The sequence below is a fragment of the Hakea prostrata genome, chromosome 9 (genome assembly GCF_041222555.1).
Source record: "Hakea prostrata isolate BN-2017 chromosome 9, UWA_Hpros_2, whole genome shotgun sequence".
Taxonomy (NCBI): Eukaryota; Viridiplantae; Streptophyta; class Magnoliopsida; order Proteales; family Proteaceae; genus Hakea; species Hakea prostrata.
This window is the reverse complement of record NC_142608.1, coordinates 31,284,357-31,303,062: the sequence shown is the minus strand read 5'-3', so window position 1 is coordinate 31,303,062 and position 18,706 is coordinate 31,284,357. Positions and strand designations below refer to the sequence as shown.

General features: G+C 38.0%; 1 protein-coding gene across 1 annotated transcript; it reads left to right on the top strand.

Annotated features, from left to right (window-relative positions):
* Positions 1 to 13,413: 13,413 nt before the first annotated feature.
* Positions 13,414 to 17,209, top strand: LOC149005112 (uncharacterized). The gene is made up of 3 exons (XM_089169357.1): positions 13,414 to 13,623; positions 14,132 to 14,208; positions 16,239 to 17,209. The coding sequence occupies exons 1-3, from the start codon at positions 13,486 to 13,488 to the stop codon at positions 16,795 to 16,797; spliced, it is 774 nt and encodes a 257-aa protein (XP_089025483.1). The 5' UTR covers positions 13,414 to 13,485; the 3' UTR covers positions 16,798 to 17,209.
* The last annotated feature ends 1,497 nt before the right edge of the window (positions 17,210 to 18,706 follow it).

Sequence of the window (18,706 nt, the reverse complement as noted above, 5' to 3'; positions counted from 1 at the left end):
CGACACTAATAGAAACACCAGCAGTAGATATTGCCTGTGATGAGGTTCAATTAGAAATGGCTTCGCATATGCGAGACTCGATCGCAGCTGAATTGTGGAATGACTATATGCTTGATTGCAAAACACGTACTATGTCTCCTGCTCTGCTTTTTTCATAGAGACATGGACGGCAAGTATATATATGATGAATTGAGACTTAGGAGACCAAGATTGCCACTTGCATATTCCAAAGTGAATTGATTAGATTAAGAGAGAGAGAGAGAGAGAGAGAGAGAGGACAACACAGAAACCAAAACCAGTGTGAAATTGGGAGCCAGAGTGGATCCTTAATCAACGAAAGCTTACCTGAGTTTTAGAGGGGGAAAAGCCCTAGTTTCAGGGGAGCGGTGATAACATCTATCTCATCCCTGTCGATTTCTCTGACCTACTCGACGATGCCATGATTGAAACTCGCATGAGCCTTTCAACTTCTCGTTCCCTCACTTCTCTCCAAGAAACCCTAAACCTCCTCTCTGCAACTTATCGTACCGCTGCCTTTATCATTGATAACTTCAGCACTGATGCTTTTGATGTAGCCAAGGTACTGAAAATTTCCTCTTACCTCTTCATCGTCTCCACAGCTATGCTTGTGTCTTTGGCGCTTCATCTGCCAAAGCTCGACGAAGAAATCCTAAACCGAGGGAGAGAGATGATCTGAGAAGAGACGGAAAAAAAACCCTAAGCGAGGGAGCGAGAGAGACGATCTGGGAAGTAACTTCGTCTTCGAAGCTGAAAAAACGTGCGGTGTCTTGGTAGCAAAAAATGGGCGGGCTATATATTTGGGAGGAAATTTGGGTTATGTGGGAAAATGCCGCATATAGGACGCCGTGAAAAGCATGAAAATCCTGCATCTACCGCGGCGTTTCTTTGAAATGCCGTGAAAAGCATGAAAATGGCGGGAGGAACTAGGGCAATGACGGCATTTCCTAGAAATGCCGCTAAAAAAATGAAATAGAGTTAGACTAAAAAAGTGACACATAATTAGGGCAACGAAGAAATGCCGCTAAAAAAGTGACACAATTAGGGCAATGACGGCATTTCTAAGAAATACCACTAAAAAAATGACACGGAATTAGAGCAACGATGGCATTTCTAACTGAAAAAATGACATAGGATTGGGCAACCGCTAAAAAAGTGAAATGTGAAAGGCTAACAAAGTGACAACATATGACGGCGTTTTAAAAAACGCCGTGATAAAATGACATACAGTGACACTTTATAGAAATGCCGCTACATGTTACCATACAACGGCGGTTTTCTAGAAACGCCGCTATATGTCAATATACTATGGCATTTTCAGAAAACGCCGCTATATCCTTATTCGAAGTGTCGTTGTATGCCCATTTTTTTTGTAGTGTTGGTAGGGTTATAGTAGTAGACTTGGCTCATTGGCACTCAAAACCGGTAACAAACCCATGAGAGGACATGAGAACTTCCCATTTACTATTTGTGGATGACCAATAGGTTGATGAGTCTGTAGTCCAAGTTGGTTGTAGCCATAGGATACGTTGACTCTAGTGAGAATGATACTGGAAAGGATCGTGAGAGGCGAGGAATGGAAGTATCTAACTCTGAGTTGATATATAACTAAGTAGAAGACTTGCATTGGCTAAGTTTAACCTTGACATGCGCCAATACTCAGACCAATGGTGATGTGAGAGAACGGTGGCCTAAACCCCAGCCATGGAATGTCCGAGAGGGATGCATGACCCAATTATCACCGGAGAACCCAAGATACCGAGATGGTTGAGGTAGAGTGATTTGAGACCTACCTAGAGGAGTATGGTGCTCTGACTTAAAGCGTGTTTGCCATTAGAGACCAGCATACATAGAAAGAATCATACATGCATGTCTGTTTCATATCATCTTGTATCCTTTATGTCTTGCTATCATGATTATTGTGTTATTATAGAATGAACTGCCTTGTTGAGTTCTTTTGGACTCACTCCTTTTTGCAAACATCTTTGCTAGACCTATCTGTAGGTGTTGATGACTATGATGGAGTAGCATCTGAGTTTGCCCCGGATGACTCATACTACACCCAAGGTGCTAGCTACAATGACTACGACTGTCACATCCTCCCAGCCGGTACCCTATCTGGCATACCCGAGAGTGTGATCCACAGCCCGAAGATCAGGTATCGAGTAATCAACCTCCCACATAAACAATAACATAATCATGAACAATAATAATCGAAGTGCGAAAGATAAACCATAGATCCAAATAAGGAAAAAATGAATCATATATAAATCAGAGTACTAAATATAGTCAGAGTGTCTAAATCAGATAAGTAAAGTGAGGCGAAATCCCACTCTACAACCAGCGGAAAAGTAGTTCACAAAGAGAATAAACAGGATAGGATCTAATCCCAATAGCAGGTACAAAAGGTAACTAAATTGTTCTCAATCTTATAGACAATATCCCTATAAGTATAAATCTCATAAATGGCACAAGGGCGCTTCCACTCTATGGTCGGACTAAGCATCGTACGGAGCATAACCACTCGCGGGATCTTTAGTGTAATTGTCGTAACCGCAATCACCTTCCTGGAGATATGCCTCTTCTCCTTGCGCTTCTTCATACGAGCCGTCATGATATTCAGAACCTGTAGAATAGTCTAACAAACATTGTACAATAAAGGAATGAGTTTCAAAGAAACTCAGTAAGGCAGTTAAATCCATAATAACATAAATGGTAGGATTACAAAACAAACATAGATGCAATATGGTATGAGACAAACAATGAATGTATGAATCTAACTCTATATATGCTGGTCTCTATTGGCAGACATGCTTTAAGTCATAGCACCGTACTTCTTTAGGAAAGTCTCAATCACTCATCATCAGTTGGTAATGGGTCCGGCATCCCTCGGGACATTCCATGGCTGGGGGTATAGGTCACCACTCTCTCACATCACCATTGGTCTAAGTACTGGCGCATGTCAGTGTTAAGCCTAGCCAAATGCAAGTCTTCTACTTAGTTACATCAAGTCAAATCCAGATACGTTCATTCCTCGCCCCTGGCGATCCTTTCCGGTATCCTTCACACTAGAGTCCTCATAGTCCCTGACTACGGACTCATCAACCCTATTGGTCATCCACATATGGTAAACGGGAAGCTCTCACGTCCTCTCACGGGTTGGTTACCGGTCTTGAGCGCCCGTGAGCCCAAGTCTATCCATATGCAACCCTACCAATAAATGGCCCCCACAATGTGATTCTTGTCCTCTCACGGGTTGGTTACCGGTCTTGAGCGCCCATGAATCCCCATTGCTACCACGGGTCGTTCGGTCTCAATACCCCTCCGATTAGGGTCCGACATAACGGGACATCCTAGCCAAACACTACTAGACAGTCCTAGATATGTCATCCAACAGTTTAGGAAGGTGTCCAGAGGGCATCTCCGGAAACATCCCATAATATTCCCGTAGTAGTCCAAGGACAAAAGTGTCAAAAGGACACCTCTCCTTTCCAAACCATACTTAAGCATACACAAGCATCAATTCATAACATCACATATATGGTAACTTCATATATGGAAAGAAATCAATAATTACAATCAACTTGTATATAACTGGTAAATAAATCATACATGAGTCAATTCAATATAAATAAGTAATGCTACTGATATCAAGACAGTACCACAGTAGTATAACATTATAAGAATCTAATTAAAGAAATAAATTAACAAGATTCAAATATAGAAACTAAGATATGCAATTTATGTTGTTAAAGAAGTAACCATCCTTACCTTTTATAACTTGCAAAGGAATCCTAAGAAATCAAGTAAGATCTTGACAAACTTGAGAAGAAGGTCCTAAACAAGTGTATACAACATATTAGGAAAGATCCCTAACAGAAAAGATACCAAAACATCCAAAACAGACCACCAATCCGAGTTGCTTGTACTCATTGGTCGATTGGATTGGTCTATCACTTCAACGACCAATCAATCGACCAATGAAGACAGTAGCCTACAAACTCAGAGTTTTAAGATATAAAATCCAAATTTGGTGGTTCAAAAGGGTACTAATCAAGGGGTAAACTACATTAGTAGTATCCTAACATATAGGGGACCTCAAAACACTAATTGAATCAAGTCTTCAAGATATAAATTAGGAAACAAAAAGTTACCATAATTAGATCAATCATGGTTCTTGAAGGATTCAAGATAGAAATCATAGACAAGAACAATAGGAGAATGAATCATTGATTCAGATAAAGATATCATGGAAGGCATACTTAGATCTTCAAGAAAATAGATCTAAGAGCATAAATCTAAATAAGGAAACAAAACCTACCATATATGTAACTATCATGATTCATGAAGAAAGCATGGTATGGTAGAAGAGAAACAACTAGAGATTGATAGATCATGGATCATGAAAAGAAAACACAGCAATTGACTACTAACATGATCAATATAGTAGATCTAAGAAGATCAGAATTCAAATCAAAAGAAAACAAAGACAAGATCATGATTTGATCATGATTCCTTCAAAGCTTGCAATGATCATGGTTAAGATCATTGCATTAGCCATTAATCCTTAGGAAGAACATGAGAGACAAGTCCAGAGATGTTTGCAACAGAGAATGCAGCATCTCCTCTACTATCTCAACTCAAAAAGGAAAGAAAAACAGAGATGGAGGAGAAGAAGAGAGTGTAGTCATACCTTTGATGCAAAAGGAAGAGTTTTGACGAAGATCCGTCAAGAAAAACACCAAGGATGCAAGGGAGATGACTTGCAGAGGTCTTTGGTTCATTCCAAAGATTTTGGAGGCAGAAAATACGAAGTAGACTCGAGATTGGACTTAAATAGAGCAAGCAAGACCTAATTGCCAAAGACAGAACCCATTGGTCGATTGGATTGGTCGACTGGTCCAATCGACCAATCAATTCAGCAACTCCTAAACAGGGAATTGAAGACCCAGATCAAATCCAATCCTAAAGGGGTTTTGCACACATATCAAGTGACTTACCTAATAGGTAGAAATGCCTTCAAACCATGATAGAGAGCACTCCGAGTCCATCAACTAATCCGATCTTCATCAAGATTCAGTTTCCATAAATAGAACCTCATCATCAACTCTCATGGATTCAAAGCCAGACACCAAGTCCTCCACTGGGATGGCCCAAAGCTGACTTCTTACTTTACTTCGGGTCACTGGACCTACAAATAACAAGGTTTCCGGGTCAAGGTTAGGGCTGGGTTTTACAACGACTGTGAAGAATACTATGGTGACGGAGGAGCATATCAGGATTAGTCATACTCATGTGCTAGTACATCGTTATTTGGATTTAGAGACATTTACTTTTTAGAAGTGTTCTCTATAGATTTGAATAAACATTAGTTTAGTTTTTAATTACTTCTTTTCTATTCCTCTTGTTCTGGGAATCGGTTGTAATCTTTCTTTTTAGTTTCGATATGCATTTCTGTTGTTTATTTGGAGTGACTTTCCGCTATTCTACATTTGATTATTCTATTGGTATCATTTTTCCGCACTCTGATTATATTGTATATTATTTTGATCTCTTAGTTAATATAGTTAATATAGTTAACATTGATTTTAGTCTTGTTATTGATTATATTATTGTGAATGTGGGAAGTTGATTTCCTTGACATTGATCTTTGGGACTATGAATCACACACTTGGGTATGCCAGATAGGGTACCGGCTGGGTGAATGTGACATGGCATGCTCAATTGTGATTCAAGAGGCTGTTTGGTTGAGGAAATTCCTACGACATATTGGATTTGTGTTGACATCCGAAGAGGATGCTCTTGTCTACTGTGATAGTACGGCAGCTCTTAGCTATGTCAAAGACCACAAGTATCATGGAAAGACCAAACATATACAGTTAAGATATCATTTTGTTAGAGACATTATATCAAGGAAGAAAGTTGTACTTAAGCATATATCTACTAGTCAGATGGTAGCTGACCCTCTTACCAAACTTATAGCCAATGATTTTTTTTTTCTCATGTAAAATCCTTGGGCTTATGTAGATTGTGAGTTACTTTTGTACTGAAACATTCTTATTTGAGTAATATAAGTTCATTCCAGCATTTATTTTTCACTTTTTATGTGATTGTGTTCTTCTAGCATTAAACGAGATATGTATTGAAGGCATGAGAATGGCTCACTCACACGAGCATTCGCCTCTGGCTCATTAGAAGCGAGCAGAGATGAGACGGATTGTGAATGACTTTGTGTAGGTCAATTCATAATCATGATGCCACTTTGATTTGGAATCAAGATGAGTTTCTCTATTATAAAAAGAATCAACATAAATGTTCCCACTATTCATGTTGCCTATAGAAGCCAGGTGTGAGTACTTTATGTGGTGCTAGAGTGGCAACAATAAAGAAACTAGGGTTAGGCGCAAGAGGTTGTGACTAGACTAAGACCTGTATGGTGTTGAGAGAGACATACGTTCTATTGTGTATAGAATGCTCCACCATAGCACGTATATCATACTATGTGTGCTTAGCGATCATTGGAAATGAGAGGATAGATCCCTGCTCCTTTCATTGTGTGATTCCTGGACCTTATGGTCCATTAGTGTTCTTAGTGACTTTTGACGACATCATGAAACAAAGGGTTGATGTGGTTACTTTGGAGTGTTACCTATGGTCATGATTGATTCAACCTAAAGGAGCATTATTGGGAAAGAAATCAATCCTAAGTTTAGTGATTGTTTGGGGCAAAAGGAAGGGTTTGATTCAACTGCACCCTAAAAGTATTTGCTGGCACCAGTTGTATGTGTTACAATAGTGAACATTTTAAGGACAAGAAGGTGATCTCTCAGAGGGATCGAGATACCTTTAGTTTGGTGAATTTGAATAAACCTAGGACACTGTGTCATTCTAGCCTTCTGGGAAGGTTTCTAGTTTGGGGTTCACGCCTGCAGGTATATCACCGGTCGCACAACCCATTTGCTAGTATGACTTGTGGATGTTGGTTCTGGGACACAAGTGGTCTATGTATCTGGGATACATAGCAGAGAGATCAAAATATGTATATCTGGGATATAAATGTGTGTCTAGGACACATTGTGATAAAGAGATTGAATGTGTATATCTAGGATATACATGTGTGTCTGGGACATACAGTGATAGAAAGATTATCACTTGCCCTTTGTGCAAGTTGGAGATGTTGGGATTTATTAATTATTAATATAATTATATGCCCAAGGGCAAAATTGGAAACTCACTTTTAGGGCGGTTACAAAATATAGGGTTATATATTTTGGTAACAACCGCATCACTTATGTGATCACATTATCGACACGTGACATTTCCTGAAAGGTGGCTCCCTCTCTCTCTCTCTCCCTCTCTCCATGAAAACTCAGAAAGGAGAATTGTTCGAGGATCTTCTTCTCCTTAATTTTTTGCCTCTAGTTTCTTCCATCCATTCGGCATTTGGGTTTACATTCCCTCTCCTCGTGATTGTGGAATCAAACCTGTGAAGAGTTCGTGGAGGAACAAGGACGTGGATCCAAATTAACTTCCGCTGCGGTAATTCTATTTTTGAAAAGCGAATCTAGGTAAGAATCTTTCCCCTTCTATCATCAAAGAGAGAGATATAGGATTTACCTACATAATGAAATTTGTACTCTATCAGTAAGGTATAGTATGTTAGTTCACCTTTATTTCACCCATAGGGGAGATGGAGAGAACGATCATTAAGGGTGTAAGGGTTAGCCACTCAAAAAAAGGAAAACACTTCTAAGGTCTTATCAATTGATATAGCATACAAAGCCCCTATTGATATTGTAAGAGAGTCTAAAGAGACTAATAATCTCAAAGTTCCAGCCATTTTTGTAATATTTACATCTAAAATCGACTGGTAAAGTAGGTTGAACTGTTACCATTGGCTCCTTCGTAAGAAAGAGTTTCAAGTTCATATCGAACATCAAAGGGAGAAGATCATGTTAGGGCTAGGGTTTAAGCACGAGGTTGCTTAAAGCATTACACCTTGAGTATCTAAATTGGAATACCCAGACCGCTGCTTCCAGCTAGTATTTATTTAATAAATACTGAGTTCTATTGGTAATTGGACTCTCCTACAAAGGCCCATTACACCGTTAGATCGTAACTAATCTGATGACCCATATTAGAACATAAGTTCAGTATGACTCAAAAACCTCAACAATAAGTTGGGTATAAATTGAGGACCTCAACCTAAGTTGGGTATGACTCAAATACCTCAACAATCTCCTCCTATGTTCTACATATGGCTCTAGCATTAGTCCCAGAAATGTAATGTTCAAACTCAAAACAGAATCATTCATAACTTTCCAAAATTGAATAATATCCAATTAAATTCAAATGAATACTTTAAAAAAGAATCATGAGTTTTAGAATCAATCTAAACAAAATAAAACCAAATTAAGGTTCTACATAAACTATTTAATTTGTATGGACAACTAATAGTTCCTTCTAGCCATGAACGATTTTACTCATCAAATAAATCATCCTCGTCGAGCTCTAGATTAAGATGCTCTCTTCCATTTTCATCATTTCCAATAAATTATATAGTTCTACTAAAAGAACTTAGTACATTTCCACATAATGACTAAAAGAACATTTGCATTCTCATCAAGTTTTTACACAAGAACAAGATCTAAATGGTTTATTTTACAAAGAACCATTCCATGTTTCTATTTGGAATGTTATAATCATCTTGTCCAACATAGTTGTTAATTATATCATCAAAATTGGAATGACAAATCTTTCTATGGAAGACATATCATCAGATGTGGAATGATATATAGATAACAATAACATCATTGAAACATATTAACAATTTTCATATTTCTTGTTTGGAATAATAAAGTAATCAAGCTTCATATAAAGGTTGCTACATCATCAATGTGGAATGACTTCACAAAGCTTTATACTCCACAATCTTACCAAATTATCTGAAATATGTACATTGTCATAAATGCTAACAATGGCTAGATCATATTCGAAACACTTCAAAATAACATAGAATTTTGGATTAAGACCTACCTATGTGGTCTTTAATCCCATTTCCCCCACAATTTTGAATGTTCGATCTTTGTCTAATCCCTTTGTAAGGGCATCTGCCATGTTCTTCTTTGATTTTACATCAATCAAAGAGATCACTCCTTGTTCAATAAGATAATTCAGCACGTCCTATCTTAGCCTAATTTGTCTCCTCTTACTATTATAGAGTGAGTTATTAGTTATCATTGTCGTTGCTTGATTATCACAGAACAAACTCAAAGAAATTACCTTCAAGTTAACCAATGGAATATCCAGGATCAAATCTCTTATCCACTCTGCCTCATCCCCTGCTGAGGCTAGAGCATATAATTCTGATTCCAAAGAGCTCAGAGCAATGCAAGTCTGTCTCTTAGATTTCCACACAATAACTACTCCACCTAGTGTAAAAATATAACCACTAGTGGATTTGTTGTTTCCTATATTTGAGCACCATGATGCATCAGAATATCCTTCCAAAATTGGAGGATGTCTAGTATAGCAAAGGTTATAGTTTGTAGTACCCTTAAGATATCTCATTAACCTTTCAAGGGCAGTCCAATGCTCTATACTCGGATTACATGTGAAGCGACTCAGCATGCCTACTGTATAGGCTATGTCTAGCTTAGTGCAACTCATTGCATACATGAGACTACCAATCAATTTAGATTATTCTGACTGATTCATAGCTTTACCATTATTCGGTATGAGCTTTTTATTATAATCATATGGTGTCTCTATCGATTTGCATCCACTGTATCCCCATCTAGAAAGTAGTTTTTCGATATAACTTGATTGGCTAAGGGTAATTCCTTGATCAAAAAAACTTATTTTCATACTAAGAATGATGTCTACAACACCAAGATCCGTCATGTCAAATTCTTTAGCAAAGGTTTCTTTGATGTCACTCACTACAGAATGATCAGAACCAAGAATCAGCATGTCGTCTACATACAAGCAAATAATTACAACCTTATTTGACATAGATTTATAGTAAAGGCATTTATCATAGTTACTAATTTGAAACCCAAAGCTCTTTACTATTTTGTCAAATTTTTTATGCCATAATTTAGGTGCATGTTTAAGACCATATAAAAAATTGTTTAGTTTACAAACTTTATGTTCGAGACCTTTCATAACATACCCTTTAGGCTGGTTCATGTAAATTTCTTCAGTTAGGTCTCCATTGAGAAATGTTGTTTTTACATCTATTTGATGCACAACATAATGCTCAATAGATGCCAAAGCAAGAAGAATTCTAATCGTGGCTAGATGGCAGACCGGTGAGTAGATATCAAAGTAATCCATTCCATTGACTTGAGTATGGCCCTTAGCTACTAAACGTGCTTTATACTGAGCTACAGAACCATCAAGATTTAGTTTCTTCTTCAATACCCATTTACAACCTCCACATTTGGCACTTTTAGGTAAATCAACTAAGGTCCATGTGTTATTTTGTTGTAAAGAGTGCATCTCATCATCAGTTGCCTCTGTCCATAGTAAAGAGTCCCTAGATCTCATTGCTTCCTTATAGGTAGATGGATTATTCTCTAAATGGTAAATTACATAGTCATCACCAAAATCTTTGGGTACTCTATCTCTTTTAGAAGTACGCCTAAGTTATAATTCAATGATCAAATTGGGATTAGTGTCAACGGTAATTGGTTCAGATTCCATAATTAATTCTGTAACCATTTCTATTAGACCTGCTAAGGTCATGCCTTGATCTCGAAGAAACTTATCTTCAAAGAACACTGCATCCCTAGATTCTATCACCATATTGGTGGATAGATCCAAGAACCGATCTGCAGCACTATCTTCTGCACATCCTAGGTATACACAAATGTTTGTTCTAGGTCCCACCTTTGATCTTTTTGGGTCTTGTATCCTTACATAAGCAATACAACCCCAGGTCTTTAAGAGGTCAATTCTACAAGAATGTTTATGCCATAGTTCATATGGAGTCTCAGTCAATTTTGGTGTGGTAACCTGTTTAGAATGTGATTCGTAGTTAATGCTGCTTCTCCCCAATAACAGGAAGGCATGCCAACAGTCAACAACATAGAGTTCAACATTTCTTTTAACGTCATGTTTTTACGTTCAGCTATGCCATTTGATTGGGGTGAGCAAGGTGCAGTAGTTTCAAAAATTATATCTTTAGAGGCACAAAAAGTTTTGAACTTTGTCAAAGAATATTCACCTTCTCTATCACTTCTAAGTTGTTTAATTTTCAAATTTAACTGATTTTCAACTCTACTCTTAAAAATCTTGAATTTTTCAAATGCTTCATCTTTTGATTTTAACAGATAAATATGACAATATCTAGAGAAATCGTCTATAAAGGTAATTAAATACTTCCGTCCTCCTTGAGTTGTGAAATTTTTAAAATCACAAAGATTAGAATGTATTAATTCTAAAAGTTGTGTGCTTCTAAAAACCTGATGAAAAGGTTTTCTAATAATTTTTGTTTGGGCACACACTTCACATCTGTTAAAACCTTTAGAGGTATCCAATAGTATGTTATAAATTTTGAAAAACTGGACCATCTTCCTATAGTTCTCATGTCCCAATCTATAATGCAATGTATTAGGATCAATTAAGCTTGAACTAGTATGATTTATGGTCTTATTTTCTAAACTTAGTTTATACATACCATTAATTAGATAAGCACGTCCAAAGTAGTGAGAGTTAATAGTTAAAGTTACACTACCACTATGAAAAGAAATACACATGCCAGCATTGCATAAAAGGCTAAGTGAAATTAAATTCTTTTCTAAATTAGGAACTACTTTAACATCTTTTAAAGTTAGTTTCTTATCTAAAGATAGAATAAGATTTGCAGTTCCTCTATGGGTTACCATGGCTGATGCTCCATTTGCAACTGTTACAATCTTTGAACCCTTGATGTTGTCAGTCAGCAAGTTCTTATTTTGACAAACATGACATGTAGCTCCTGAGTCCAACCACCAATATGAAGAAGTAATGGTCTTGACCTCCTTTGTAGCCATGGAGATGGCTACAAAGTGGTTGGGCTCAGATTATCAGTCATCATGTTGACCAGAGATACAAGCAAGAAAACAATCTGATTTGTCTGCATGCCTTAAGCTGCAGAACTCTAGAAGCCACCAGTAGATAGTGGTGGGACAAGCAGTATTTGTTCTTACCAATATGCTCCCAGAGAGTGGTTCTGACCAATCTTAGCCGAACTTTGTCCGTTTCAATCACCTTCGAAGAAGCTTAGGTATCCATATCAACACCCACAACAAAGCAGAGTCATGGAACTTAATTTCAGCGAAATATCGTCGAAATTCACTGATGTCGGTACTCAGCGAACCAAAAGGGTGGGCGAAATGACATGGATGAGATATCGCCGATTTCTCAGCGATATCTCGCCTTTTTCTTGCCGAATCAGCGAAATTGCCGGAAAATCGACATCGTTGAAGGGCTATAGTTGTTTTTTAAAGGAAAATTCCTTTTTACCTTCCCCTTATATTTCTCCATGTCAAGTCTCAATTGCCGTCGGTGTCTCGTTGTTCAGCCGCTGCATTATTCGTGTTATACCAGAAGAAGTTCACAGAAAAAGAGAGAGAGAGAGTTGCACTTGACCATCTCGCATTCGACTTGTGGGAGAAATTTTCGATCCAAGATTTGTTGCTATGGAGGTCTTCAAATTAAGAACTGCTGCACCTGATTGCAACAGGTGACAAAAGTCACTGGATTACTTGTGAAGAAGACAACTGCTCGGTGAAGAAAACGAAATGATAAAGTTTTTGTGTTTTTTACACTTCAGGTTGTAATTTTAAACCACACACGTGGTTCATGGAACACCACATAATTATAAAAGAAATAAAATAAGAAACATTAAGGCAAAGTGGCAAACATGAGTTGATGTTTTGCAGAGATATTTATATTATTTTAATATTTTAAACTTCACTTTGCAGTATACTTTATACGTGAGTCAAGAGTCATGTGAATATATATATATATGAGTTTAGATATTTCGGTGAACATCATATCTCCCTGATATTTCAGCGAGATATATCCGTATCGCCCGGTTCGCTGGGTAGCGCCCAGCGAACCGGGCGATATGAATGAACTTTCATTCCTTGAAAGCAGTTGCTACCCACTAAAAATCATCCACAGCAAAGTCACGAGTATGTGATTCTTTGCTAGACTTCTCGACGTGACTTTTGCCCTTCCGGATAGCATTAAAAAAAAAATGGCTAAAGACCCTATGTTAAAGGTAGAAGGCATCCCATGCTTTTCTAAAGAAAGGAATCACTAAAAGCAAATAATTGATTCTTACTTTACTGAAACTATATTTAGGTGCTGAACAAATAAGAGCAGAAAAAAGGTAGATATGCTTTCCCCTCCTCTCTTGCACTCCAAGTAGCAAGGGGTTGAGACTTCTGGAGTCCACCTGAAGGAAGAGACACTATGAGCACAGGCACCAACAATCGTGCATGGAGACCTGGGAATTGGCGAGCAGGAGCTGGTTATGGTGCACCTGCCCAGAACAGTGAATCAAACCAGGCGAACTCACTATTATCCCGAGCCCCATCCTTCAGACCTGCGGTAAGTACGACGGTGCTACTATCCTACCAAATATGTCTATGCAAGACAAGATGGTGAAGCTCCAAGCAAATCTGAACATACTTGCTATATTTATCACCATATAAACTCTCTTGCTCTTCTGTTCAGTGCTAGCATTGCCTGTCAGTTTAAGTTTCACCATCATTAGGACCCTATCTAATTGGACATGGCTACGCTATGTGAATCACTTTCTTTCAACTTGGCCCATCATTTAGAATCATTTAAGCTTTCTAGAGTTATTATCGTCTGAATGTTTTAAGGGGAACATATTGTCATGTATCATGATTAAGCACTACATTTTGTCACCATAATCTGACCAAATTCCCCAATAACAGTTCAAAGTTTACAGTTCTGTATTGATAAATACTAGTGATTGTGTGTGGTCAGCTGGTGAGAAATAGCAGTTGATGGTGGTAGCCCTGCATCATCTGCAAGATTAATTACTGAATATTATTTGTAACACTTACTCAAGTATGTTGTGGTTATGCAGGATGCAAGTGGTTGGACAACAGATACAGGACAGTTATCAGATGAAAGAGCAAGAACCGGACCCAGTGGCTTGACACGGTAAATACTGGCTGCTACTTCATTTTTTCATTGCCTTTCCGTTGACATGCATTCCACATATGGAATAACTACCTTATCAAAGTCTAACCTGTCAGTTTAGAAGTCCTTTATGTCTGTTATATTACATTTGTGATGCCAACAGAAGAGCTATATCTAAGGCGCTCTTTGGTTACTTGATAGAAGGTTCGCATCCAGCTTCTGGTGACATCAAAGAGTCCTGACCAAGTGAATTAGCTAGTACATACATTAGAAAAAGTAAAAACAGATTTTCATGGGACGCAAATATTCTCTCCTGACATTTATTTCATAGTAGCATAATGAATTGAAGTTTCACCATTATCAATTCAAAAAAGAAAGCATAGTTGCAGTATAGGAATGAAACAAAAAAGAGGAAATGTGAATTTACGACATAAACCATAAATTATTTTTTGCTCATCTCTTAAAAAGAAATATTGCTTTCGCTTCTCCATAAGTATCTGTTCTAATGACAAAATATTCCAACTGTATAACAACCTCCTTTTGCCATCTATACAGCAATACTATCGGGGTAAATAATGAACCCTTTGAGGAAACTCCAATGAACTTTCACTGGTTGAGCACATTTATTTTTTTATGGGTAGGCTCCAGGGAGAACTTGGCACTGCTACAAGCAGCGAAATGCTAGATTTAAATATGGGTTTATTCATTATATCATCACCGTAGAATTACCCATGTGCAACAAAAATGCTTTTAAGCGCTATTCACTCGGTTTACTTGCTTTAACTCCGGACCAGGAAGTTTCAAACCAAACCAAACCAAACCAAATGTTAAACACCTTTCCTGTTTAATTGCTCTCAACCAAAATCTAGACTGAAGTCGAAAAGACTCTGCTTAACATTCATCGTGTTCTGGGCTGGAAGTTGAAGAGACTCTGCTTAACTGGCGTGAACCCTAGCTGCTGCATTTTAGTGAGCAAGGCTTGGTGCTATCCACCTGCCATTCAACTCTGGCGATTCTTTCCCCATTGCTGAACCGAACAGATAATCCCAATCGTTCTTCACCCCAACTGCTGCAACTCTCCAACATTGCAATTAAAAGAACTGGTTAGTCTACTGTGCACAACTTGAAGATCACAATCTCCAATCCTCTCAAGTATGTCCATCATCAAGCCAAGAAACAGACCAACCAGAAAGCTGTGATTATTTTTTGCAGCCAATTGATGCAAACTGGGAATAGATTTAGTTTCTGACAAGTATCATTAGGAATGTAAATTTTAGATGAGCATGGAGGACTCCAGAATTGCTATTATCTCAAATTGCAAACTCAACCCAGCAAATCAACAAATGCCTGAACCATTGGATGTTGAGGTGTATGTGTGAGAATTGAATTTGGAATAAACTGATGATCTATCGGACTCACTGTGATATTTTAGACTCCTGGATCTCAAAGCAGCAAGCACTGTCTAAATTAAACTTCGAAGCAAGCATGTGACTCTTAGCTGCAGATTCAACCTCAATTAGATCGTTAGCAAATGTGCCCAGCAGAATGCGAACCAGAAAAAGGGTAGATGGTTGATCTTCTCATCATGGCCTTAATATGAACCTAATCAACCGAGAAGAGGGATTTTGCATAGAGAAGAAGATGATATTTAACATTTGGTTTGGTTTGGTTTGAACTTCCTGGTCCGGGTTAAAGCAAGTAAACCGAGTGAATAGCACTTAAAAGCATTTTTGTTGCACATGGATAATTCTATGGTAATGATTTAATGAAAAAACCCAGATTTAAATCTAGCCTTTCGCTGCTTTCAGTGGTGCCACGTAGGCACTGCTGCCAAGCAAAATCCAGACTCATGACCTCTTTATTATTGAAATGCTGGTCCTGCAAACTGCACTTTCTCCTTGGAGTTTGGTTCAATACTCTAATTATGCCCTGAATGTTGTAAGTTCATAACTAATTTATGTTTAACCATTTTTTTTTTATCTGAGTTCAGAGTTGTATCAAATTCATATTCATCTGTTACCAACACACTAATAAATGAAGCCGTTTGGCAGTTTCCCAGGCCTGCCTCTTCCTTCATTACAAATCCTCTTCCTGGATGATCCAGGAGTTAACCCTCAGCTCAGGCAGTTACTCAGAGAAACTCCCCCAGTTGTAAGAGGCCAATTGCATATCCCTCCACAAGAAGAGTCTAGGCTTATTCGAGAGCAGCAAATGAGGAACTTGAATCAATTGAAGAAGCATGTCTACAACCCTGCCAGGTCCAAATCAAGGAGATGGTGCTTATATTACAGAGACAATGCTACTAATTCGACAGATGGGAAAGATGATGATGACAAGGCTTGTTCAATTTGCTTAGAAGATTTTGTTCCTAACGAAGAGTTGCTAATAACACCATGCAAGCATATGTTCCATGAGGAATGCATCCTCCCTTGGGTGAAAAGCAATGGTCAGTGTCCAGTATGTAGATTCTTTCTTGGTGAAACAGGTGAGAGAGCTCCATCCCTTAACAGCAACCCTGGCCTTCCTCCGAATACTCATATGCCTGGTGATCTTATCACACTTGTAAGGGCCATGGAAGAGGCCTTCGAGTGGGCGACCATCCCTCGTTAAAACACATGAAATCGAAGGATATCCGTTGTCAGAATTGCTATGCTTTTAGTGTAAGCCTACTGTTTCTACATATAAGAAAACTATTTATGAAAGCTCAATATATCTTATGGATTTTCTCCTCAAGTTGCAAATATACACATAGGCACACACATATTGACAAAAACACACACTAACCACCAATCATACTTCTAGAAGTTTCAAGATAGGTACCTTGCCATATCCAAAGAGATCCCTAGTGTTGGCAATAAACCTGCCTAAATATCCAAATAGATCAACCCATTACCCAGTACACATAGGTTCCAAGATAATGGGCAATGGTGGAGTCTCCCATGTTTAGGATTACATTACGTACAGTAACAGAATTTCATTTTCCTACCAGCTTACTCAAAATGGAAAAATCCTGTCTTAAGGTTCTTGAGTCCATCAAAACCACACATTGTCTCTTACTGGAAGCATGGTTTGAGCTGTCTAGAGGATACTAATACGGTAGAAGGCTAGAGAAGATGAGATTGCATTGAACTGAGGACAAATATTCAGTAATCTGAACATCCCTCGATTAATAAGCACTTTAAACAAATGAGCAACACACTTTATCATGTTAATTATCTGTTGCTACACAATCTTGTTCGTTTACTCAACCGGATGAACCTGCAAGAATGAGCTCAACCGTGGAGATCGAGTTTTCACCTCCGACTATCTAATTAGGAATTCGACTAAGGAAGACAAGAAAGCAATGAACAATAAGAACTTGAATAGTGATGGTTCTATTCAGCGTACCGTTCTCTTGTGTCCTCATACCTTTTTATAGCTGTTTATGTATGAGTTTGATTGGGACTCAAGCATTGTTCCGTCTACAATACGAATCTTAATGATTGAGTCCTACACAGATATGAGTAGTTGAATTCCAATTGAATAGTGTTTCGTTGGCTACATGTCTTATTGGATTCATCTTGCTATTCTGCCTTTATATTACCGTCATTTTATCTTGGTCGGTTCAACTTGGTCCAAACTTGTCGGACTATTCGAAATGGTTCGAGCTCAACCGAACTTGAATTGAGCCAGTTTATTTCTCCTTTATCATAAGCCCCCTACAAGTCTTTGAGGTCCGGATTTTAGACTATTTGAATTTTAGAGACTTTTACAACCGAACACGCATTATGAAGCTTGGTCGTCCGACCACCAGGACTTAAGCATATATATTTTGAAAAGTTGAACTTTATGTTGCTGACGTCACCTGACACGTGACATTATGCTGTAAGAATTGGGACAATGGCGCACAATATTTAAGAGAACAACTTTATTGACACGTGGCCTGCATTTATGACACTTCATCATGACTTTTCTAATTTTAAAAGTCCAGAATTTCAAAAATCCAGAATTTCAACCATTTTTAACTCTTCCTCTTCAGCGTCAGATTTGAATCTTTTGAAGATATTAGATATTAGGATTGTTGGATGCTGACGTTTTTGAAGACGTTAGATCGAAATCCTTTTGTAGTTTCCTTTTTCGTCCCTTAGATCTGGATTTTGTAGAAAGCATAAAAACTCAACTTTCTCTCTTTCATTTCATTTTTATTGTGGTTTTCATTTCATCTATGAAGAAGAAGAAAGTTGCAGAACTTTTAACATCTTTGTTCGACCTTTCTGGGAGCTCCTTCTTCGATTCCTTTTGCAAGTAAGTTTGTTTTTTCTTCAGGATCATTTTTATCCGCTTTATTTTTCGTTTTGTGCTAGATTCTAAGTGTATTTTGCACTTTCTTTCCACTATTTTTGTTCTTCTTTTCTCTGTTTATTCTAGTCTGTAAATTTGCATTTGTCTTCACGGGTGTTAAGTCGGTAGCTTCAAAACCTCCTAGGACTTCCGTTAGCCAACCCTCTTCTGAAAGTGAGACTGTTCGTTTTGAGAACAG